The 24,819-nt window shown below is 40.0% G+C and overlaps 1 protein-coding gene across 26 annotated transcripts in view; it reads right to left on the bottom strand.

Annotated features, from left to right (window-relative positions):
• Positions 1-24,819, bottom strand: part of COL25A1 (collagen type XXV alpha 1 chain) — a 269,680-nt gene that overhangs the window by 107,916 nt on the left and 136,945 nt on the right. For 16 of the 26 annotated variants that reach the window (XM_033160230.1, XM_033160237.1, XM_033160234.1 and 13 more), the window contains exons 5-7: positions 22,772-22,798; positions 9,083-9,109; positions 3,966-3,983 (exon numbers count right to left, since the gene is read on the bottom strand). The exons of 1 other annotated variant lie outside the window; for it this stretch is intronic. In XM_033160230.1, coding sequence (XP_033016121.1) covers positions 3,966-3,983; positions 9,083-9,109; positions 22,772-22,798 — 72 coding nt within the window. The remainder of the gene's footprint in view (positions 1-3,965; positions 3,984-9,082; positions 9,110-22,771; positions 22,799-24,819) is intronic. 9 more of the 26 variants (XM_033160248.1, XM_033160236.1, XM_033160246.1 and 6 more) reach the window with 3 other exon arrangements.

The following is a 24,819-nucleotide window of genomic DNA, read 5'->3' as shown; positions in this document are numbered from 1 at the left end:
GCACTGCAATAACCTCATGCTGGCAAAAGGACATTGCTGCACTAGTGTTTGGTTTGGTCTTTCACAAGCAGAAATGCTGTGTTCTGCTGGTGCACAAGGTTTGGGTGAAATTAAATCCTGTTCAACAAGTGAATGGTGTGGCATAAGATTATTCTATCATCTATCTCTCTGTTGTTGTTGTTCAATCGTTCAGTCTTGTCCAACTCTTCGTGACCCCATGGACCAGAGCACGCCGGGCATGCCTATCTTTCACTGCCTCCTGCAGTTTGGCCAAACTCATGCTAGTCGCTTCGAGAACACTGTCCAACCATCTCATCCTCTGTTGTCCCCTTCTCCTTGTGCCCTCCATCTTTCCCAACATCAGGGTCTTTTCCAGGGAGTCTTCTCTTCTCATGAGGTGGCCAAAGTACTGGAGCCTCAACTTCAGGATCTGTCCTTCCAGTGAGCACTCAGGGCTGATTTCTTTAAGGATGGATAAGTTTGATCTTTTTGCAGTCCATGGGACTCTCAGGAGTCTCCCCCAGCACCATAATTCAAAAGCATCTATCTCTCTATCATCTATCTATCTATTTCAGCTGTTGTCAAATTTTAATTCCTGACACCTCTGCTTTATTGTGTTGAATTTTGTTTATGAATAGAGGGAATTTTGCTGTACAAAGTTTCCACTGTGGCAAGCTGATATTTATTATTGCTAATGTTTTGTTCTATTGTTGCATATTTTTTCTTCTGTTAATGTATATTATTTCATTTCATCTGCTAACTAGCATAGGCAAGGTGGTATATAAAAAACACATAAATAACAATGGCTGTGTGAATTAGTACAGAAACTTTTTCGATGAGGTAAATTGGGCGATTTCAAATACTGGACAAGGAAATTCTTAAAGCTTTTTGACACAATTTTTGGATAAAGGATTTGCATTAAATAAGCTCAAATGTCATTCATTCACACTGTATCCTCAGCATAAAAATGAAGGGGTAGGGGGTGGGGAGGTATGTACAGAGAAACCTTATCCTTTTCACGAAACAAAAAAACCATATCATTTAAAGACTTTGGCAAAAAATTGACAGTACTGTTTTGCTTTTTCACTGCCAGCAGTTTAACAGAAACAGGAGATTTCATGGAAAATATTATAGTTTGAAATACATATACTATTTTATTGTACCAAAATAGTGAAAAACTAAACAAAAGCCTAAATCCAGAACTACAATTCAATGGTTTTAATTATTTATTGTAAAGTTGCTTTGCTTTAAAGGGACAGTTGTCAGGGAAACAGTATAACAAAAAAGATTCAAGATGAACATGGACACTAAAGTTTCCTTTACATGTTCACATTTCATTCTCTATGTGTTGAACAGATATAGGAAACACTCCATAAAAACAAGACTAGGGAAGAAACAATTGTCAGTGGAAGAATTAGGTTTCTGCTCTACCATCCTCTTGCCCTATTTTCAACAAATATTAGCACACAAATTTGTCTTGTACCAGTTGGTCTATCTCACACAGTATATCAGGGAAGAGGGAAGGAAGGTTGTGGTCCGGAACTACAATCAATGCACAATTATTGTGCATTAATTATTTTTATTGCTGTCAATGGATTTTGGTTCCTACCCCCACCCCTCAAATACCTGGAGCCACTAGACACTGTACAAGATTAAACAGGCTTTCTCCATAGCCTTACAAACACTTCATTTGCTCTCTGTAAGGCTGAATGTGGAATTGAGGGCATTTCTGCAGTCCTGTCATAATATTCCTTTTGGATACAACTAGGGGAAGATGGAGAGAGGGAGGGAGACATTGGAGAGAGGGAGTGAGACACAGGAAGAAGAAAACTCAGTTACCCTAGCCCCTTTTAAAAGATGGATAAATATATGCTCCCTTGTAGGATATGGTGAGCACACTTAAACTACAGTGAATGCATGACATCAATTGCATGAGATATGAAACTTGATTAGGAGATGTGACAAACTCCTATATTTTGATGTAGACCAGCCACACCATCCAGAACAGATGCAGGGAACATTTATATGGTCTTTTAAATGTGCTTATTGGAGGGGGCTACTGCTTTGTTTTTGTTTTATTATGCATTTTGTGTTCTCATTCTGAATTTTTACATTGTGAACTGTCCTGCGATCTTCAACTGAAGGGCAGTCTACAAATTTGAAGAAGAAGAAGAAGAGGAGGAGGAGGAGGAGGAGGAGGAGGAGAATTTCCACTGGCATTGGAATGGTTGTGTTACTAGCATAGGAAAAAGGTAAAGGTAAAGGATCCCTGGCAGCTAAGTCCAGTCAAAGGCGACTATGGGGTGTGGTACTCGTCTTGCTTCAGGCAGAGGAAGCCAGCATTTCTCCATAGACAACTTTCCAGGTCATGTGGCTAGCATGACTAAACCATTTCTGGTGCAACGGAATGCTGTGACAGAAGCCAGAGTGCACGGAAATGCCGTTTACCTTCCTGCCGCAGCGGCACCTATTTATGTATCTATTTGCACTGGCGTGTTTTTGAACTGCTAGGTTGGCAGAAGCTGGGACAGGGCAATGGGAGCTCACCCCATTGCGTGGATTCCTATGCTCATTATAATACTTCTGTTAAGGTTAGAGAACTCCCGTTGTGTGAAAGAACCAACATTCTCCTTTTGTTTGTTTGTTTTAAAGAAAAGAAAAACCCAAAGTAGGCATTGATAGTTAACAAATAAATATCCTTTCTCAAAGAGAACCATACAAGTGTTTAAATGGTAATAATTGAAAACCTGAACTCAAGGGCCTCCACTATGTCATCATAGTGGACTAACATTTGCCCTCTATGTGAGCCACACAACATTACTGAACCCAATGGAATGCACAAGTCCCGCTAAGTGCTTGAATATGGCTACAGTTCTCAAAATTTATTAGCTGGTGAAGGAAACTCTGCTAGCCAAAGCCATGTTTCAAGAAAGTTGTTAACGTGAGTCAAACCTCATACGAGAACTTCAGTTTTATTTTAACAAAAGCCTGATGTGGTTTTGATCACTGCCTGCTACTCCTCCATTCTCCTTCTGGTAACCCCTCAAAAAAAAACCCCTCCCCCGCCCTGTAACTCCAAAAAAAATTATTCCCCAGCGCTTTTCTTTTACATGTCTGACCCAGGACGTTCTCTCTCTTTTTGGATGAATTCACATTTATTTAATTATGCTCCAAGTTGGGCTATTCTTAAACAAAGCAGACATCAGTCCCAGGCTTGCATATAATTAATCAAAGTGGCCAATGTTATCCTAAGTAACTGAAGGCTTCCTGGATTACAGCAGCATTATTAGCATGTGATTAATAAGCAGTTAATGCAAACCAGCTCCTGCAACACATTTGTTAAGATATTTTATCTAACTTCAAAGTTCTGTGACAAAGTTCCAAGCCATAGTTAAGAGACCTGCTTTATTTAGTAATACATTGTTAAAAGCACCATCTGGTCAAACAGCTGATAGAACTCAAGCATATGGGGGCCCCCAGTTGTTTCTTCTGGGAAATATATGTGGCCTACTGTATTGTGTAATGATAGCAATTTTAAACTAACCAGACCAAACTTGCAATATCAGTTTTGTTCCATGTGGTCCATAGCTATTGCAATAAAGGAATATGATGACGATGAGACTAAAATTACAAGTAATAAGCTAACAGCAAACTCAGGGGCTGACATACTGCAACTTTGTAGCCAATGCAGGGTTACTGAGAAGCAAGAGGAGAGGAACCATGCAAGGAAACAGCCCCACCAGAAAAATATCCATCTCCCACAAGGCAGCCCTTGCCCCAAATAGGGAAGACTTGAGCATACTTAGAGGCCACAGTGTCTGTTGGTGGCCAGAGGTGAGCAGAATGGGAAGGAACATCAGGAAAGAAGGCACAGCTGTCTGGCATACTCAACAGGAACAATATGCACTGCTACATTTTGATGTAAATTCTGCTAGTATGCATAATAATTTAAAATTAACACTTACTTGAGGACCAGGTTGACCCTGCAAAGGAAAGGAAAGGAGTTAGAAAAGGTCTAAACTTGGTTTCCTCTCCACCCACCCCAAACCCACAAGTCATTGAGCATCAGGTGAAATGCACCTTCTATAAATACAAAAACTCCACAGCTGAAAGCCCATAGCTTAAAGACACTTGGTTAGAATACCAATTAGTAAATTAGTTAAAAGTAACAGATCCATAATGGGAGTGACAGAATTATTTGAAGAAGGAATTTCAGTTAAGAAGCTTCTTAAGTTCTTACAGCGTCTAGTTAGTTAGGTGCAAGCCAGAAGCAAATTTGGTGTATAATGTGAGATGAAGAAGCTGTGAAATTTTATTTTCAAAATGGGCTGCTAATGACTTATGTAAAATTAATGTGTCCAGCAGACAAAGTTGGAAGAAAAACAGCCATTTCCAACTACTTGTGATTCCCACTGCATGCATGCCACAATACTCCTGAGGTAGGGTCACTAGCTAATGGATTTTGGTAAGAAGACTGCTTGAGAGGAGGCCCTAAATGAAGACTCCGATAAATACAGGGTTGGATCCAGAATTAAGTGTGAATAATGAAACTGGTGAAAGCTGACTTCCCTGCCTTTCTCCACCATACAGCAGACTCCCCACTGAAAATGCTGCACTGAGATTCAAATGGGAGAATGGACCGTGCCAAACGGGGCGAGCTTTTTTGTGTCATATGTGCAAAGAGAAAGAGTGGGGGTACTTGAAAGTCAAGTGAAGGCACCTTCCATGAGAAGTCACAGAGAGAGAGAAATAAAAAGCTGCACTCCATCACTTGGCCTGCCAATGGTGAAACGGCAGAGCAATGGATTTGTCGGTGGCTCAGCCAGCAGGTCTCCTTTCCCACCCCAAAGCATAAAGCTAACTCTGCTAGATTTTTAAACAGCCCCACTATCTCTTCAATTGTACCCATAGGACACCACAATATTTAAAACTTGCAAAACTGCTCATAGAATGTCAACCCATCCTCAAGCAACTCCATACTGTTTATGTATGTATTTATACATACAAGTCTGTTTAGATTCAAGGCCTATAATGAGGATACATTTCAGTGTTCTGCATTGCAGACTTTCCCTGCTGGAGAACTTTGTGTTGTTCATAATGCACTAGAATTATTAAACTTTTTTTAAAAAAAGGAACTTGCAATAAAAGAAACTGTGTATTATGTTACACACACACACACAACCAACGGAAAAACATCTATAACAGTTGAATCAGATACCCTACAACATAATTTGGTCTCACATTCTTGTATAAAGCTTCCCCTTTCCATTTCAAACATACTTTCATTACACACTCCCCATTTCATCCATAATGCTCATGTTAGTTTACTTAAGACAGCTGTATCCCTTAATTCTACATGCCATTCTCTTAATTTAGGTATTTGTGGAGTCCTCCAATATCTAACATAAATTAAATCTGGCTGTTTTAATCAGGGCTGTTCCAAGACATTTTTGCTGCCTGAGGCAACAAAATGGCAGCCTCCACTATTCCATGTACAAAAAACTGACAACTGGTGACGGGAAGTAGTCTTCCATGGCACCTGAGGGCTAGCTTAGGGAGTAAAATAGGATCTGCATGGGTCAAATAGCTCTGTATGCCCTCTACCCCTTTGCTGCCTTCAGGGCTGCCTCACTTTGCCTAATAGTAGGACCAACCTTAGTTACAGTCATATGGAACAAAGCCCCTTTTTATCACTATCAATATTGTTACCAATAATACTATGGTTCCTAACCCCAGTCTTCCAAAATATTATTTTTTGCTTTCTGAATTTGCCTCCAGAAATTTCTTGTGTAACTATAGGACCACCAACAATAGACTGTTTTATCATACTGAATTCCCGCTACTGTAGGTATTGGTTTAATTCATGAATTGTTGCAGCCTTCATTCTTACTGGGAGTCCAATTTCATTTACCAATTGAAATTTATTTTAACTAATTCTGATTTCTGAAAGTCCCGCTGGATTTTTACTGTCTTGCACAGCACAGAACCACAAACTGCTGGCCAAACATTTTGATAACTGTGAGACAGGACAAACACCGGCTTCTGGTCTAGGACTTGTAGTGCCTCTCCAGGACAAAATGGCAGCTTTGCCAAGTAAGATGAATTAAGCAGACACAAAGAGGCAGAAGTTTAAATTCTATAGTTGCACAAAATAGTAGCCCTTCGTCTTTTACAACTCATTTTATGGTTGCTATATTATTTAATAGGTGACAGTAAAATCCAATTTTAGCAAAGTGCAACATTCTGTTTTAAGACATTTCCATTGCTTAAGAGACAGAGAGAAGAGGAGGTGGAAGAGGGGTGTCTTTTGCACGCACACACGCAGGTAGAAACACACAATCAATTTTAGATCATTTAAAAAAACTGATAGTTAATTTTCATTACTTTCATATATGTTCTATTTATTTTCTCAGGCTGAAGAATTACATGAAAGCATACTGCTCTATACTTCCTTGCACCATGACATCCCTCAAAAACATACACATTGCAACCCCAGCTGAGAGAGAAATTATATATGCCCAGTGCTACAAAAAGATGCCTGGATTTCCCCACCATAGATTATTAAAATATATAAATGTTTCCATTAGGAAAGGTGGGGGGGAGGGAGGGAGAGAGAGACAGACAGACAGACAGAGAGAAAGAGAATTTTGTAAGAGCTCAGAAGGCATTTTGCAGAGACCAGAATATAGCTATTGTTATGAGTTTAGAGGGGGAGTAGGCTGCAAGGCAAGACTCTTCTAATGCCTACCCCTCACCTTTATAATTCCTGGATCCAGCATGGATTCAATTTCTGGAATAGCTAGGCTAGCCTAGTAATGGCCCGCTAAGTATGGGTTGTTAAGGTGACAAAGGGAGTGGCTCTGTGCCACAGGGCAAATGGGTGAGCCTCCCATTTGTCTCTTAGAAAGACAGAAGGCCAGAGTTGAAAGTTGAGTTATGTGAGCTAGAAGGGAGAAGAAAAAGCTGTGCGCTTGGAAGCAAGAGGGAGTCAGAGCAATGTTTGAAGAAGCTATGGAAGAAGCAAGACCCCTTTGGGGTATTGGTGCTGTGAACCCCTCCACTGAAGGCTCAGGTTGTATATTCATGTGAATAAGCCATATATCATAAAGACACAACAGTCTTTGCTGTGCCTCATTCCAAAAGGAAACACTGGTTAAGTGTCTAGGATGCTCAGAGATTGGGGTTGGCATGCAACACTAAGAAACAGTTGTAATGAACAGAGAGCAGAGAGCATCCCATGGCCAGTTTGGATATGAAAAACCCTTTCTTCAGTTCAAAATACATGGAATATGGTAAGATATTTTCAAGTCTATACTGCTATATGTGGCACACAGCTGCTATTAAGGCTGCAAAAAGTTGTGCAGTCATTTTATTAAAAATAGCATAACAGAGATTACAGTATTGGACATATTTCCTGTTCCTGGAGTACAAATCATCATGAGATCAAATAATTATTTTCCTTTGTTAGTCTTTTACTAATAAAAAGATTTGATCTTCTGAGCACTTTGTTACATTGTTAGTAAGTTGTCAAACAGGAAACGTTCAAGGAATCCAGGCACATCACCATTCTCTCAATTCCTGATGCGCTACGTAGCCAAAATGGCATCATCCACACAAAAGTGGGAGGTATCAAGAAGTATTTTCATGTTAGAAATGTGGTGAATATCCAGTTTACCCTGGTAGATCTAGCGTTGTAAGTCTGAGCAGTACTCATGGCATCCACTAAGAGGGCTGCAGCTATCTGACAGGCAATATTCTAAGTTATTAATATTGCAACTTTTGTGGACTATAGCAGCCCATTTACCCATAACTCAAAGGATGAAGGTTTGAAAATAGGATTTCAATCTGATTAATGGAGGAGAACGTTAAATGCACCTTTGGTGTCAGTACGTCTCTCTGAAGTGTTCCCCCCCCCCCCGCATACCAGCCTCCGTAAATTTCCATTGATTCCCATCACATGATGAACAACAAAGAATTCAACCAAATAAGGGGAAATCACTTCTAGAGCTTCAGTAATTATTTTGCCTTTTACTGATATCATAAATTCTACACAGAAGGACCCAGTCCCACAAACATTCTGGCACTGAATAACTCCATTTACTAGACTTTTAATATGTGGCTGAATACTGAATTCCTTGAGGAAGAAAGCCTTGGACTAACTGAATGTATGTAAACATTCTAGTTCCTATATCATATAGCGCCTATAGGAAACAAATACAATAATTTGCAATGTAATTGACTATTTGAGATTGCGGGTATCTCATAATGGACAATTCCAAGTTAGGGGCTGTAGCGGAGATGGGAAAACTTTGGCCCTCCAGATGTTGTATGAAACCTGCAGCCCATCAGCCCAGCCAATGATTGGGGTGGTGGGAACTGCAGTTTAAACGACATCTGAAGTGCCACTGATTTCCAAAGATTTAGGATCCAAGGCCAGGGAGCAGTAATATACCGAAGCCTGTTTATTGGTATCTTTCTATTGTGAACTGCATTTTGAATAAAAGGTGGTGTTTCAATATAACATCCAGCAATAATAAATTAAAATTATTTATTTGTGTTTATTTTATTTGTTAGATTTATATACCGGTACCACCCTTCATCTCAGAGCAGTTCACAGGATAAAATACAAGTAAATAGTTAAAACAAAAACATCAAAACAATAAACCCCCCATAAACTATAAACACAAGTTAATATCTAAAACAAAAACAGCAACCCCTTTATAAACTATAAAATTGTTTTGAATGGCTACTCTCAAGTGAATTTGGTTATATATAAAGAAAAAGACAGAGGTACTAAAAGCAAGTCAATTTGATAAAAGTTCCGTAATTTTGTCTACAAATAGTAAACTACGAGTTTGGCCAAACTACGAGAGGCAGTGAAGGATAGGCGTGCCTGGCGTGCTCTGGTCCATGGGGTCACGAAGAGTCGGACACGACTGAACGACTGAACAACAACAAAGTAAATTATAAGTTGACAGAAATATGCAAGCTTCATAAGTGATTCAAGATAGGAAGAAAAAAGTGAAGTACATTGAAAGGCTCAGTAGGGTTTTTTTTTGGGGGGGGGAGGGGAGTCACCTACCAGCTTTCCATCCAAACCAATTGGACCCTAGGATAATCAGAAGCCAAAAGGACATAAAATTGTTAAATCAAATGAATGCTGATGTCAGGGTAAATGCAAACTTGTGGAAAAGTTTAGGCTATTATTTGCTGATTGTCGGCAGTTAGGTGTAATGCCCTCAGGGCACCTCAGTCAGCAAAGCTGAGAGAAAGCAACAGCAGGGGAAGCAGATATAGAAAGGTATTAATCAGAACAGGATGTTGGAAAGTCACCAGGCAGTTGCTGGTGCTTGACAAGGAGGAGTTCATGAAAGCTAGACTTGCAAGCCAGAAATCTTACTTTGCAATACAATATATGAAATAATGCATCTGGCTTTTATTTTTCCTTCTGAACAACTAGGTAGCTACATGAGGTGAATTGTGTACTATTAGGCTGCTACCACAACTATAACTTCAAAAACATATCTTGAGTGTAAATACTTGTCTCTTGGAGGCTGGATGTAATTCAAGGGTGAGGTAACTAAACTTATTTATGTTATGAAAGATGCAACTGTCCAATAACCAGCAGGTGTCAACAGGGTTTTCTTGGACCTGTGTACTGAATGTAGACTGAGCCCTTCAAACCACTCACAGAAAAGGCCACAGATTTGCATAAAATTTGCATAGATTTGGGGTATTGTACTAATTTACTGCCATTTGATTAATTGGAGAGGGATCAATAATAGTCAGTTTAAGTTCTCTTTCTCCTAAACTTCCCTTTCCTAAATAGACTTTCTGTAAATATTTGAACATCTTGATTTCCCATGTACCAACATTTACTGTGACGATCTCTTTAGATTTGGACAAATTCCCCAATATGGATTCTAGAATGATGTTTTACATCATGTGCTTCTTCTGAATATATGTTTCCCTTACTAACTTTCCGAATAAGATTGGCTGTTTTATATATTTCTACAGGGTCAAGACTTTTAGCTCAGAATGGTCTCTCTGGCTTTTGGGGTGGGAGAGCAGGGTTTTGTGTTTTAAGAAAATCAAAAATTACAGTATTTACAGAGATTAAATCAATGCTAATGGAAATTGACATTCAAAGGGGCTTCACAAATGCAGGGAAAATGTTTTGGTTGGTTGTTTTTGTAAAAAAAGAAAGAAAAGCTTTAACGTCAACTTTTTTTAAAATATTGCTGCGGATTGTTTTAGTCCATCATAAAGCAGATGAAGTGATCAAATTTCACAGCTGGAAGAAATAGTCTGGAGTTAACAGATGGAAGCTGTTTATGCAGTATGATTTGGGTTCCACAGAACCTTAAGGACATGCCTCATGGAAAAACAACTTCCCTTCAGTATTAACACTTAAGCTTTTTCTATAAATGAAAGCAATGTGTTTTAAGTTTATTCAAATGAGTTCTCAGTTCTATCTGCTTATTTATATGTCCTTAACGTAAGTCAGCCCCATACATATATTCATACATAACAGCACAATAATGGCCTTTTCTTTGGGTTGATGTTTCGTTAACACCCTCAGATAATTACATTCACAGACTTGCACCCACAATTGGGGCTAGAATTCAAAAGAGCTCCCAGGCTCGCAAAACATTTCTGACAATCTGCCCAGGGGTGACACAAAGGAAGCTACTGTGCTCCAAGCACTTTTGAAAAATCTGACCTTGAATCGAGGCTGTATTCTTTTGAAAACATGTCTCTAAATTTGGATGTTGAACACTTGAAAATCAAACCCGCGGGGGATTTTGGGAATCTGTCCCATATACACTAATGCAATAATTAAACATTGGCTGCCATTTGAAGCATATTTACTATGAAGTACATTCCACTGTATTCAAAACATGACTGTGAATGTATTTAGAACCGGGCTGTTTATCACTGTAGACAATTGTGCAGGCAGAAAAGGAGGGTGTCTGAGGGATTCTTGGCTGGAAAGAAGACTTATTTCCACAGAGTGCTATATAAATATTTGCTAGCTAATCCTCACCTCTGTGGTGAGGTATGTTGTGCAAATGGATAGAGAGATAAACCCTTTAAAATGCCTCCTCTAAGGGCTCTGTCAGCCAGCAGTAAGCTTAACAAGTTTGGTCCACAGAAGAATAAAACATTTTACAGTACAATCCTATACCCACTATCCTGGGAGTAAGTTCCATTAAATTCAAGGGGACTTAATTCTGAATAGAAGATGTATAAGACTACACTGTCAATCAAAGTGACCTTTCTCCAGCTGCCTCCATCACCTCCTTATCTTGTATATTTACCTTCCACATATCTGTGAGTTTGTTCACCCGCTTTCTCCTCCTGAATAATTTTGTGTGCATGGACCAGGCAGGATATAAAATGAACTGTGCCTGAGGGACCTGCAACCTTTCACCTGCAAGAACCACCATTTGTGATCTCCCAAGAAAATGTACAGAGAATTTACAGTATTGATCTTGTTCATGTCCCTTGCTCACAAGAAGCCTTGCAAGGTGATCTGGATATTTATTTACTTTTTTACAGGGCGGGGAGGGAAATCATTTAAATCATTTAAACAATTTTTTAAAAAACGCTCTCCCATCAGATGTCAAAGAAATAAACAACTATCTGACTTTTAGAAGATCTCTGAAGGCAGCACTGTTTAGGGAAGTTTTTAATGTTTGGTGAATTATTGTATTTTGATATTTTGTTGGAAGCCGCAGGGTAGAAATAATAAATTATTATTATTATTATTAAAATCAAAATTGCTTTGAAGAAGAGATTGTCGGAGGGCTTCTTTTTGTCCATACACTCAGGAATGGGGTGGCACATAATAAAGTACCACCACTTCCTGGGGGGTTTTTTTAGTCAAAAGTTTTTAACAAATATGGCTATAGGTTGGTGATGAACCACCCTCTGGGAATAATAATAATAATAATAATAATAATAATAATAATAATAATAATAATTTATTACTTATACCCCACCCTGGGCAGCTTCCAACAGAATATTAAAAACACAATAAAACATCAAGCATTAAAAACTTCCCTAAACAGGGCTGCCTTCAGGTGTCTTCTAAAAGTCAGATAGTTGTTTATTTCCTATGGGAAGATTTGTAGACATGTGATCTGATCCGCAGGTCTATGTTTCTGAGCATGTTGTAGCAGATGTGGAATGGGGAGGTTTGCTCCCAACTGTATAATGAACTGAAATCCTCCTACCGGTACATCCCTTTGCATGAAAAGGCAAAAATTCAACAGTTGAAGCTTTTGTGGGGGTGGGGGAGGCCATTGTATGTTTGCCTTTTCAATTTATGGCAGAAGCACTGAAGAAGAAGAAAATATGGGAACTATCTTTCCATATAATTGGTTATCATATTTGCACCATCTTGCTTATTTTCTCACAAATACAAGAAATAGTCCTCTTCTCGCCAGGAAAGAAATCATTTACCGTTACTTTATTCAGTTCAACAGGACTATTTTAGGGTAAATGCTTAAGGAGTCTAGCTACAAGAATTATCTCAATCTGCAAATCATTTGTACATCGTACTGTGACAACTCTTGAGCACTTGACCAAAACCAGTTTATTCACTGAATGGAAAATATATCAGTGGATAAAGGAAAGCCACACAGAGATTTGTATTTATAAGAGAGGTTAATATTAATAGGAGGTTAATATTAAAATGCCAATTTTAAAAGCTTTTCCGTGTTAAACAGCACTTGCAAATTATTCAGTTTAGATCCAGCTAAGATGAAAGACGGAACATGTTTCTTATAACCTTTCCTCTGCTGGTTCACGATTCACTCTGCCGCTGTTCGTCATCGTGAAACCCATTAAAAATAAATGATCTCCATTTCTTCTCCCTACCTAAGTAATTATATGTTTAGCAATAGTGGCTTTACATTGGGTGCTTTTATGTGATTCCCCAGTAGTCTGATGAGATTTCTTTGTTACAGGAAATTTGGAATTCTGGTAGGTAGGCTAATGCGTTCTTGCTAAGCTTCTCCCTGCGGCCTTCCCTTTCATAGAGGAGTTACTCTACATGCTAAATCCTTTCTAGTAATGAAACTCTCTGCTGCTTCTGTTGGAATGAATATAAGTGGACTGTTGTTAAAACCAGCAATGGAAAGGAACTACAGTGATACTTTCACCCACCCCAAGGTCCTGTGCTGGATCTCAAACTTATCCACACGGGGGGGGGGGCGTTTCCAGCCAGAACACACCGAAACTCAGTTCTGGCACTCCTCAAGTGGGAACCATTGCCAATATAAGAGAACAAGGGAGGCGTTCAGGGTGAATTCTGGCACCTCTTTTTCTGGAAAAATAGCACTGATCCACACCATATACTTAAACATTTGAAGCATATAGTTTCTCCCACAGGATAAACTACAGTAGTTTATCCCTCACAGAGCTCCAAGTCTCAGTACTCTTAACAAAGTTCCCAAAATTATTTGGGGGAAGTTGTGAGTTTTAAATGTACGGTATGGACATGATCAAAGTTTCTGACAGAGCACATGCTTTGCCTGCAGAAGGTCCAAGTTCAATCCCCAAGATCTCCATGGAGGTTTGGAAAAAGTCCTGTTTGAAACCCTGGAGAACCACTGCCAGTCAGTGTAGACCAGGTTTCCTCAACCTCGGCCCTCCAGATGTTTTTGGCCTACAAGTCCCATGATCCCTAGCTAGCAGCTACCATTGGATTACGTCTCCTTTCATTGCTTCAGCAGCAACCTTTCTGGCTAACAATTATGGTAGTTCCAATTGGCCTGAAACATCCAAAGGTACAGCAGTTCCAGGAAATCCTCTTTGGTATAGACCCATGAAGACTGCAGAGCACACCATACTTAGGACTAGGAAGTGAAGAACTGTCCACTACTTTGGGAACCGAACATGCAAAACTCCATCAGCCACATTCAAGTGACTAGCGAGATTTCTGTGAAACCCTGTTAAGTGAAGGGAACATCTGGGATAAGTGGCCACCTACACATTGAGAATACAAATGCTTTGCCTAACTCTGCTGTAACTTTACCTAACCTTTCTGCCAGAAACAGTGCCAGTGTTATAACAAATTTTATTTCAATTAATTAATTATATTTTTAAAAACTTCCTTTAATCAAGGATCCTAGGGCAGTACAGAAATTACCAGTACAACAAGACACAGCACAAAAAATGAAGACATTAAAACCAAAACTTCACCAATAAACAAAATAGACTTCCACATATTTAAGCAATACACAATTCCATAGCCTAGCATCTCGTCCATCTCCAAAGGCCAAATGGAATGGATATGTCTTCTTCAGCGGATGTTTAATCACTTCCAGGCTGTGATTAAACTGGTATCCCCAGATACATAAAAAGAATGCCATAGAGGGTGGATAGAAAGCATATACTATGCTATCATCCTTATTCTTAACTTATTTGGTAAGTGATATCCATAATATCATTTACCAGATATCACAAACTGGTTTGTTTTTGTTTTGCTTTGTTTGTTGGATGCTTAGGCATGGTGAACATGTGTGCAGCATTTTTTTTTTTATAAAGCCGAAAGAAGCCTTCTGCCCCATACTTAAATCCCTAATTTCTTTTCGAAGAAACTGAAGCCCTCATATCTTTAAATAGAAAGCACATGGCCAATTCATCAATGCCAATGCCATTCTGTGAATATATTTGATGTGGCTAGTGCCTTGTTGATGAGAAAACAATAAACTGTGAAAAATGTCACTTCTCAAAAATTAGCTGGCTGGAATTCAGCGGGAGATGGATTGTTGTAACAGCTGTGGCATGATGACTTTGATGAATTAGATTTTTGTTCTGTCCTGGTTTAATTCTGAATAAACGCTATCTCTCCCCCTCCCTCCACCCTGGCACAATGTAAATCGTTAATATACTAAAGCAATTCTAAATGACAATCTGTTCCATTATCTCCCACTTAATAAGCAACCAGTTTTCCACTGGGCATACCCATTATGTCAAGGTGTACAAGTGAGAGAAGGGGGAGAGCCAATATGTTTTTCTGTGGTGGCCCCATGACTCTGGTATTCATTGCCTGCAGACTTCTAGAAAGCTACCACACTCTAGTCCTTGAACACCTTTTCTTTCCAGGTGGGCTAAGCATGAGTGGCACATTTCCTTTACATTTGTGCTTCTTTTAGCTGTTGGCTTTGCTCAAATTGTGTTTATATTTGGGGCCAGGCATGTATGTGTGTGTTTTTAGTGCTGCTGATTTACTAATGTTGTGAGGGTTTCGGAAGCTGCATCGTATTTTTTAAACATTATTATTGAAACTGCAATTTTAGATTATTATGTAAATTGCCTTGTGAGAGTTTTACTCAGAAAGGTAGCCTACAAATATATAGGGGGGGGTGTCCTTTGGGCTAGGCTTTTCCTAATTGTAACCTCTGGGGAAAGTGAACAAACCTCAATGAACTGCAGGATTTGTCCTTCCATTTAAGATGCGGGTGGGGAACCCTTTTCTGTTCAAAGGCCACATTCAATTGTGGGCAACCTTCTGGAAGCTGCATGCCATTGGTAGTGGTGGTGGGGAGCAGAGGCAAAAGTGGAAGTGACTCTCACTTTTGTATAGTAGGTGAAATTTCAGCCACAAAAAAGCCATAGGATTCTAAACACAAACCTTTTCATCCAGGTAAGCAAGAGGAATTATCATGGTTCCAGAAGACATTCCAGTCATGCAGGGTTGCCAACTTGGAAAAAAAATATGTGGGGGCCCAGGTAAGCTCTGCCCTGAATAATCAATCACATGATGCAGTGCAGACACACCATTGGAATTGGAATGCCCATCAACTTTGTGGGGGCTCGGCCTCCTCAAATATTTTATTGTGGGGGGCCAAAGCCCCCACAGCCCCTAGGAAATGGCTCCTATGCAGTCAGGTGAAAGCACTTGAAGAGGCCACAGAACTGGGTGATAAGGGGTACATTGTAGGGGGTTGGACTAGATGACCCTCAGGGTCTCTTCCACCTCTACAATTCTGTGATTATATGTTGCCTCAGTCATCTTCTCTTCCAGTGGCTCTGCCCCCTTCCTCAGGAGATTTATGCAACCCTTAAAATGAGCCCATAGCTCATTTTGGAGTCGCATGCTCCTGTGTGGCTGTGGAGCAGGACAAACCACGGGAGAGTCATTCCCATTGTCTGAGGGTAATGGGACAGCCACGTCTTCAGACCAGAAAGTGTAGAAGGGAGTGCTGATGACTGAAGAAGCCATCCAAGACACGTTGACATAAAAACATTTGGTCGTCATTGTTTCTCACTCTTCGTTAATTCAAGAATAGGAAGCTGCATTGGTTAATTTAGTTCAGTGTTGTCCATGCTGACTGGCAGCAGCTCTACAAGGGTTTTTGATTAGGGGCATTACTAACTCTACCTGGAGGTGCCAGGGACTGGACCTGGGACCTGGGATGCTCTAGCACTGAGCTACAATCCTTTCTAAACAACCAAGTCTGCAGCTTGCTTCTTGTTCCAAAAAGAAGTCTTTTTTTTCTTGTTAAAGCAGGTCATAATTCTTTTTCAAAAGATCCAGAGAGTTTTTTTAAAAAGTAAAAATAAAATAAATTCCAGGGTGGTTTTTGTGGTGGTTTTTTTTAATTAAAGATATTAGCACTATCGCCCTGGTTCAGGGATCTTAAAGTATCAGCAAATGAAGTATGTAATTGCTTAGCCCTTTGGGCAAATTATACTACCTATGAAATCAAGCAGAGTTACTCCTCTTTGGGCTCCAGAGTAAAAGCGTTGCCCTTAATCTGTAATGCTGCCTATGAGATTCGTCCCCCTCACCCTCTTTTTCTGTTGTTCATGAAAAGGGCTGCTGTGCTGCATTGCACCCTCATCACTGGAGTTCAAAGTAATTGATTGCAGGTTGTGCATCTGGAACAGGATACAACATATTTCTCACTGTGGATCTGAAATTATCCAAATAACTTAAAATGGCACGACTGTGCCCCTGTTTTCCGTTTTATGGGAGAGCTCCTTTGAAAGGCACAGCAGGACCACAATCACAGACAGTTCACCACCACTGCCAGCATGTGAACTCTATTCCAGCAACAGGGCTGTCTTGCTTCAATTTAAGAAGCAAACCAATTTTCTATTCCTCTTTGTACCTATGCCAGGCACTGGTGGTTTAGAGCAAGATCAAATTTCTAGGTACTGAAATGGTTGCTGAAAGAAAGTAAGTATGCATCTCACAAAAGTATACTTGTTGTTGACATCCATCTGTCTCTAGAGACAATCTGCAGGGGTGAAGTCCAACTGCTGTGTTATAAACACCAAAGTGACCTACCTTGGGCTGCAAAGCCTGGGCTGCCCAGACAACAAGACCCCCTCTTGGCTTTGCTGATGTGGTCCGAAGGAAAGTAGTGCAATACACTGGGCACAAGCTGGGCTGCAGGAGTTGCCAGAAGGAGGTGTATAAGGCACCATCCAACCATCTAACCATCTTAGGGACTTCACTGTGAATTTGTGTAGGGTCTACTCCTTAGCCTTTTCTTCTCCCAAAGATACCCCACAAGGCAGCAGAGGTTTACCATCAGAGTTTCCTTCTCCTAGATGGACTACCTTCCCGATTTGATGAGCCCCATCAGAGTTTCCTTCTCCTAGATGGACTACCTTCCCGATTTGATGAGCCCCATCTGCCCCTCACTTTCCTCCACAGGACATGCAGAAACTGCCTTCTTGACTGTTGGACCCACTATTGGTCTTGTTCACTCAATCCGACAGAGCCTTTCTTAGCATGCAGGAGAAGTCCCTAACTCACCAAGAGTTTGAAACCCATTGACTACCCTGACAATGTGCTTGTGTCCACACTCACCTATTTTCTATGGATGACCAATACAATACTGGGCATTTCAATTTACCCGAGGTTAGATTCAACCCAGCTATGGCAGTCAGGAGAAAAAGAGGTGCAGATCATTACTGCTAAGACTTGGGTACACCTGCAGAAGATAACCTTCATCTGTGGCAAAATTATGCTGTGTATTGAAGGAGGATGGCAAAAGTCTTCACAAGCCTTATTAAGGCATTTTGTACCCATGTGAGGACCTAATTTTTGAAGGGGCTAGAGGAAATTTCGATGCTCCCATGTGCATTGGTCACATCTCCCAGCCTACACATGACCAGCATCAGGAGGCTTCTGCAAAACATGTACCGTAGTAGGGTTTCCAAAGGGATGGCAATTTTTCCACTGACCTCTTTATCATTCATTCATTCATTCATTCATTAACCAGCAGGATATCAACATCAGAGCTAATCCTGTGCATTCCCATGGGTACTGAACATCTGAACAGGGCTATAATTTAAGGATTTCTAGATGATACATTGTGGATACATACCACAAGATATTTGGGCACTAAGAGTGAACTTAAAAAACTGGATTCCAGATTAAAAGTGCACACATAACTGAGTCTTCTTCCAAAGTAGCATTTGGCGGTCCCTTTCCAGTTTGTCTGTATCCAATAATTCTCCTCTCCTACAAAAACTTGTTCAAATAATCATAACTCACTGCAAAAACTAGATCTAGAAATGTTTGCATGAAACAGGTGAAATTGCACAAACACTTCATTAAATACTCCAAATTTCCTTATTAACCCCTCCAGAATATTAAAATTGTTTGCACAACTGCAATTTTCAATGAAGTCCACATTAAAATTGTATGTGTGTATATGGCATAATTTTGATTGTTAACTTGATAAAGGCTGTATTATTAGCCAATCCTAGCTAGTGATGTCTCTTCATCAGTCCTGCAGTTTCTAAAATAAGCTATGATAAAATATTTATGTAAAAGACCAGTGTTTTAATAAATTGCCAAATCACACTTTTGAGTGCTGCCTTGATAAAAAGTTACTTATTTGAAATCCAGACTCTTGCCTCCCCCAAATCCACCTCAAACACCAGAAGCTTTCCAACCCTCTAACTACATTTTAAGCTTATTTATACCCACTGTGGAATAAAGAAACAACATATGCTTTTAATCATATCTGGAAAAGCATGATAGAAATACCAGATCACACTTTACACACGTGAAACGCAAAAATTCAAAATAAGTGCTCTTCTATCACATTGAGCATGGAGGAAAAGCTCTGGATAATTGATCTACACAGCTGGAAGTAGAAATGCTTAGGTCATTTCCTATTTAGGGATATGCTGTGGAATGGCTAATGGGTTAGACTACCTGAAGGAAACCACAGCCAATTAGTTCCATTCAAATGGGACCTTTTAAATAATTTCTATTAAACCCCAGTCTTGCACTAAAGCATTGATTAGGAATATACGCACAGGCTATGCTGGTGAAAGATATTAAAACTTACAAATGACCACAGCTGTCTGCAACATGCTCTAATCCACCCATTCACACTCACCTATGAAAAGTTTAAATGATTGCTCTAATTCTCTGAAAAATCTGCAAGCTGAAATAATCTTGGTAACTGCCAATCAGGAGACACGATACCTGTGTTAAATGAAAACATACCCCTGAACATGACCCTTAATTTTTGAAACGCTAAGACATACCTTACAGCTGTTCAGCAGTATGTGCAGCAGTATGTGCAGAAGTACCGGTAGATAGAGCACATTGCTTTGCAGTTTCATTCATTTTGGTAACTTCAGTCCAAATTGGTAGGAAAGGCTCTTGCCTCAAACCAAGAAGCACAGCTTGTCAGGCTACTGGCTTGACTCCAAAAGCAACGTTTTAGATGCATACTCAATACTTTTTCTTGTTTAAGCTCTAAAGCTGAAATCATTCTCATTCTCATACACACACAACCTATATTTATATGTGTCAAGTCGTTCAGTGGTTGCTCATGAGAAATCAGCCCAACGCAGAACTTCTAAAAACTAAGTTCTTTATTGTGCAGATATTTACAGTGGAGCAAAAGTTCAAATGTCCATCTCATCCCTCCGCAGAGTCCGGGAATGAACCCTTCCGGTTCTTGGTCCAGCAAAAAAGGTGCGGGATTCTAAACCCCCGCCTCCCCCTTCCTGTCTGCGAACTCGGGGTGTGGGTAGCTGTCCCTGTTCCCCGCTTTCCCCTTGGTGCTCAGGCTCTGCGATCCCTTCACAGCCCCTGCGCCAACTTCCTGCCTCCAACTCCCCCTCCCCACCGGAGGAATGATTGCTTCCTCCTGAGGAGGGGGATGACAAACTGGTGAACAAAGGGGGTGGTTCCCTGTACTGCAAACGGTCCTGGGATGCTACCAGTCGTGGGTAGGGGGGTTTCCTGACAATATGCATACACAGGATTAGGCTTTTAAGAAAAGTGGTCCAATGTAAATAAGATCATGAAGAAAAAGCAGTTGCTTTTGCTTTGGGAACCAAGACCAAGCAACAATTGTCAGGCATCCAGCTTTTCATAGTATGTATCTTTATTTCATTATGCTAGGAGTGCCTAACCCTAAGTCTGACTAGGCAACTGATTTGTCAGTGGAAGTGCAACTCCATCCAAAGTAAGTCCTTCCCCTAATTCCTGGCACCAGGAACTATCACTCTATAGCACCTCCATCTTGTCAGGATTCAACTTTAGTTTATTGGCCCTCATCCAGCCTATTACTGCCTCCAGTAAACATCCAATGGAAAGGAAAGACTCAACTGGGTGTCATTAACATAATCGTGAGCCCACAGCACAAGGATTAAGGAGCAAAACAGAAGCCCCCCCCTTGCTAATTTCTGGAACCAGCCTGGCAGGATGGCGCAGAACCATTGTAACTCAGTACCTTCTATTCCTAACCCATGAAGCTAGTTCAGAAAAAACCCACTATGGTTGATGGTATCAAAAACTGCTGAGAAATCAATGAGAATTAGCAGGATCATTCCTCTAATACAAGCAAAGTTATTTCAGTGCCAAAACTAAGCCTTAAATCAGATTGAAATGAATCTAGATAATTGGCTTCTTTGAGGCACATCCAAAGCTGGACAGTCATCTCTCTCTCAAGCACCTTGGTATATGTCACACTACTGAGTCCAAGGAGGGCCTCATGAGGGGAGAGATATCAATGCCTCCGTAAGAGCAGCTAGCACAATTCCCTTCCTATAAGGAAACATTTTTCATTCCCCGAACCAAGCCAGTCAATACCCACCAACTAGCTTTTATAAGCCACAATGGGCAAAGGTTGAGATTACATGAATACCTACAAGCATCTTGTTCTCTCTTCTTTAGGCCCCAATAACTGAAATGAATGCCAATTAAACAGGCTTGACGATGCCCCTGAAACCTTCATCAGACCTACAGACAACAGTGAACTAGTGGTGTATCTCATTATAAGGCAGCTTCCTGTTTTTCACTTTTTAGAATCGTGAAATCTTGTCAAAAAAAATAGCTACACACAGGCGCAACTTGTCTGCAGGCAAATTCCTTCCAGGGCCCAAATATGGTGACTGAACAATTCTACAGCAAAGGCAAATAAAAGCACTGCCCACTTACCAGCAGACAGAGATACCAGATAAACAGTGGGTGGGTGGGACAAACATTTTGGACTGTGCCATGATCCAGCAGTGCAGTCATCTTTTATACCCCATAAGTGGACTCAACCTAGAACAGGCACAATCAGGTCCACAAGAGGGACATCACATACCCCAATGGCCAATGACTGGGCAGCTTACATTTAAAATTCATTGGTGGGCAACCCCACTAGCATTTTCTCCCTCCTCCCCTGCCAATGGCCAAGACCACAGCTGAGCACACAAGACCTCCAGCATTGCAACCTTGACTCCGTGGCAGCCATGCCAGGCCCCAACTACTGCCCCCATGAAAATTATTGTAAGCCATCTTTTTGTGTATGTCTTTCTGTCAAAAGGTGGCATGTCACATACACAAAAGTATATATTTGGTTAATAGTTCCTTAACAGTCTTAATCAGGGGTCAGCAACCTTTTTCTGGCGTGTCCCTCAGACCATGTGGTGGGCTAGACTATATTTTGGAAAAAAATATTGAATGAATTACTATGCCCCACAAATAACCCAGAGATGCATTTTAAATAAAAGCACACACTATACTCATGTATAAACACCAGGCAGGCCCCACAAATAACCCAAAGATGCATTTTAAATAAAAGGACACATTCTACTCATATAAAAACACGCTGATTCCCGGACCGTCCATGGTCCAGATTGAGAAGGCGAATGGGCCGCATCCGGCCCCCGGGCCTTAGGTTGCCTACCCCTGGTCTTAATCATGATGGATGCATTATTTCATATATTTAAATTTATCAGATGAAGTTGTAAACATGCAAGTGTAAATGCTACAGAAGTGGGTTATATATGCTGCTTAAAAACTGCTATTCTAAGAGATTTTATGAATTTTCAAATACCACTGGAATTATCTTTGCTGGAGATGTGTAAAATTAAGTCTTTTTTTATTTTTTTGCAAATGTAGAACTGTAGATTTAGTATCCAAACAAACAGCACTTGAATGAAGAAAACTATTATACAAGATGGATGTACTTTAAGTAGTATTTTAAATTATGGTTTAAAAAATGATGTCGCCATTCTAGAATGTGAAAGTTCAATAAACAGAAATTCAAACAATTGTTATATTGTCTTCCATGTATATACCATGGAATTAGTCTTACTTGCTAGATCCTATGTAAAGATTTGCTAAGAGAAATATAGAAAATGTCTCATTCTGAATTCAGCAGAATACACCAGGGAAGGTTAAATTTCCTTATTCAGCCATAGAAAAGCACAAATATAGTTAAGAAAATAATGGTTTTGAAAGTGATACATGCATTCCATTAATATACAGTAGGACAGTTACCGGGTAGCCATTTCGCCCTGGTTGACCCTGGTTGAATGAAATGAAATGGAATGATACTCATTAGGAATACATACAGTTATATGTGAGGCTACACACCTGCTTTGTACATTAACAGTAAATGTAACTTTGTATCACTACTGTCTCTTTTTACAATTATTTATATTCTCTTGCCCTGAAAAGTGCATTTATATGAACAAAAATGTCGTTTTAAATTCAGTATTTTTCAGTCAAGGGTAGCAGAATATGCATGCTTACTTAGAAATAAATCCCACTGAATCCAAGGGGGCTTACAGCAGTGTGCATAGGATTACAGCTGAGTTGCTCACGAGTAAGTAACATTGGTTTCAGTGGGATTCACACACGCAATGGACTGATTGCAGGATTTCAGTTGCACCTAAAGTACAGTGGTCCCTCGGTTTTCGAATGCAATCCATTCTGGAAGACCGTTCGAGTTCCAAAATGGTTGAAAACAAAACTCAATAGCCAACAGCTAGGCTTCAGGGTTTTTGCACTCAGCGGAAGCTGCGTTTCCTGTTCGACTTCCGAGGTGTGTTCGGAAACCGAAGCATTTACTTCCGGGTTTACGGTGTTCGAGTTCCAAATCAACGGAGACCTTCGAAAACCGAGGTACCACGGTATATCAAATTGCTCTTTCTATACTCAGGATCGCTTAAACGTGTTTATGGTATTCAGGAACACTACAAAGATAACTGATTTTCGCACATAAAGTAAATCACAAATGAATTTGTCTCTTTTTGCTTTTGAAATTTGCACCTCTTTATAAGAGACCTTATATTTATTTTTAAAGGGACCTCTTTAAAGAGGTGCAAATTTCAAAAGCAAAAAGAGACAAATTCATTTGTGATTTATTTTATGTGCTAAAATCAGTTATCTGTTTTGTTGTTTTGTTTAGTAGCTATAATCACATTCCTAAATATATTTATTTGTTTATTTACTGGATTTATGTAACACCTTTCTGCCAAGGCACCCAGGTTGGTGTACAATGTACACTATATAAAATGAAAACTGACAGAGTTTTCTCATAACAACTGATCAAATGTGTGTTCCCTGGCCTGGGTCCCCTTGCTCCTGCCTTCCCTCCAAGCATGTATTCTCCCAGGGAAGACGGAACAGCAGTGTTTATATTTCTGAATGTATAAAAACACACTCAGATTCTATAATCCCGTTTAAAAATCCAAGGTTGTGAATAGGCAGCGTAACAACACATGAAAATCCAAGACTTTAGTTACTTTTATAATTGAAAAAAAACTTTTATATCATTCAATTAAAAATCCCTATTTAAGAATGTGTGTCGTGTCAGAAGAAAGTCCCAATGAATTTCAAAGGGGCTTTCTCTCAAATAAGTGAACTTAAAACAGAGAGCCTTATCTTATAAATAGGAAATGTGAAAGAAGCAAAGAAACCTTATATCTCTCCATCAAGATGCTATCTTCAAGACTATTACCAAACACTTTGGTGGTTTCACATACATATGCAAAGCACCTGTGGTTGCCCAGGTTCAGCTAAATAGGACTGCAGCATGGACCAGGGGGTGGGGGTCAACCAAAGTCCACATATGTGCTCTCCTTCACTGGATTTAGGTTGTAGCAGGTGCTTTGCAGATGACAGAAAACCCAGTAAGTCAAACAAACACTTTAGTTACACATCATGAACAATAATAAAAACAAGCAATTAATGTGTCCTTTGTCTATAATGTGAGAACAGGAAGGAAAAAGATAACCTGAAACTATTTTTGGGGTAAACAAATCTAGGGCCCAATACGCCACAGTTGCTATTCATGTTTTCTCCCATTGTTGTATTGCAACAGCACCAAAATGTTTCCATATGGTGGACTGATTTTTCCAATGAATGGGCCCTGGTGGCTTGAAGGAAGCTTCTGCCACATTTGTTGTAATTTTGCTGTGCCCAAATCTACCTATCTCTGCTCTTCCTGAGCCTGAGCCAAAATCCCCCAGCTTTACGTAAGGATATAAATTAGTGAAAAGGCCACTGAACAAGGGTTATATGTTGAGAAGGAAGGATCTATC

Source organism: Lacerta agilis, chromosome 9 (assembly GCF_009819535.1).
Source record: "Lacerta agilis isolate rLacAgi1 chromosome 9, rLacAgi1.pri, whole genome shotgun sequence".
NCBI classification, from domain to species: domain Eukaryota; kingdom Metazoa; phylum Chordata; class Lepidosauria; order Squamata; family Lacertidae; genus Lacerta; species Lacerta agilis.
Note: the sequence above shows the minus strand (reverse complement) of the source record. Positions and strands in the feature narration are given on the sequence as shown.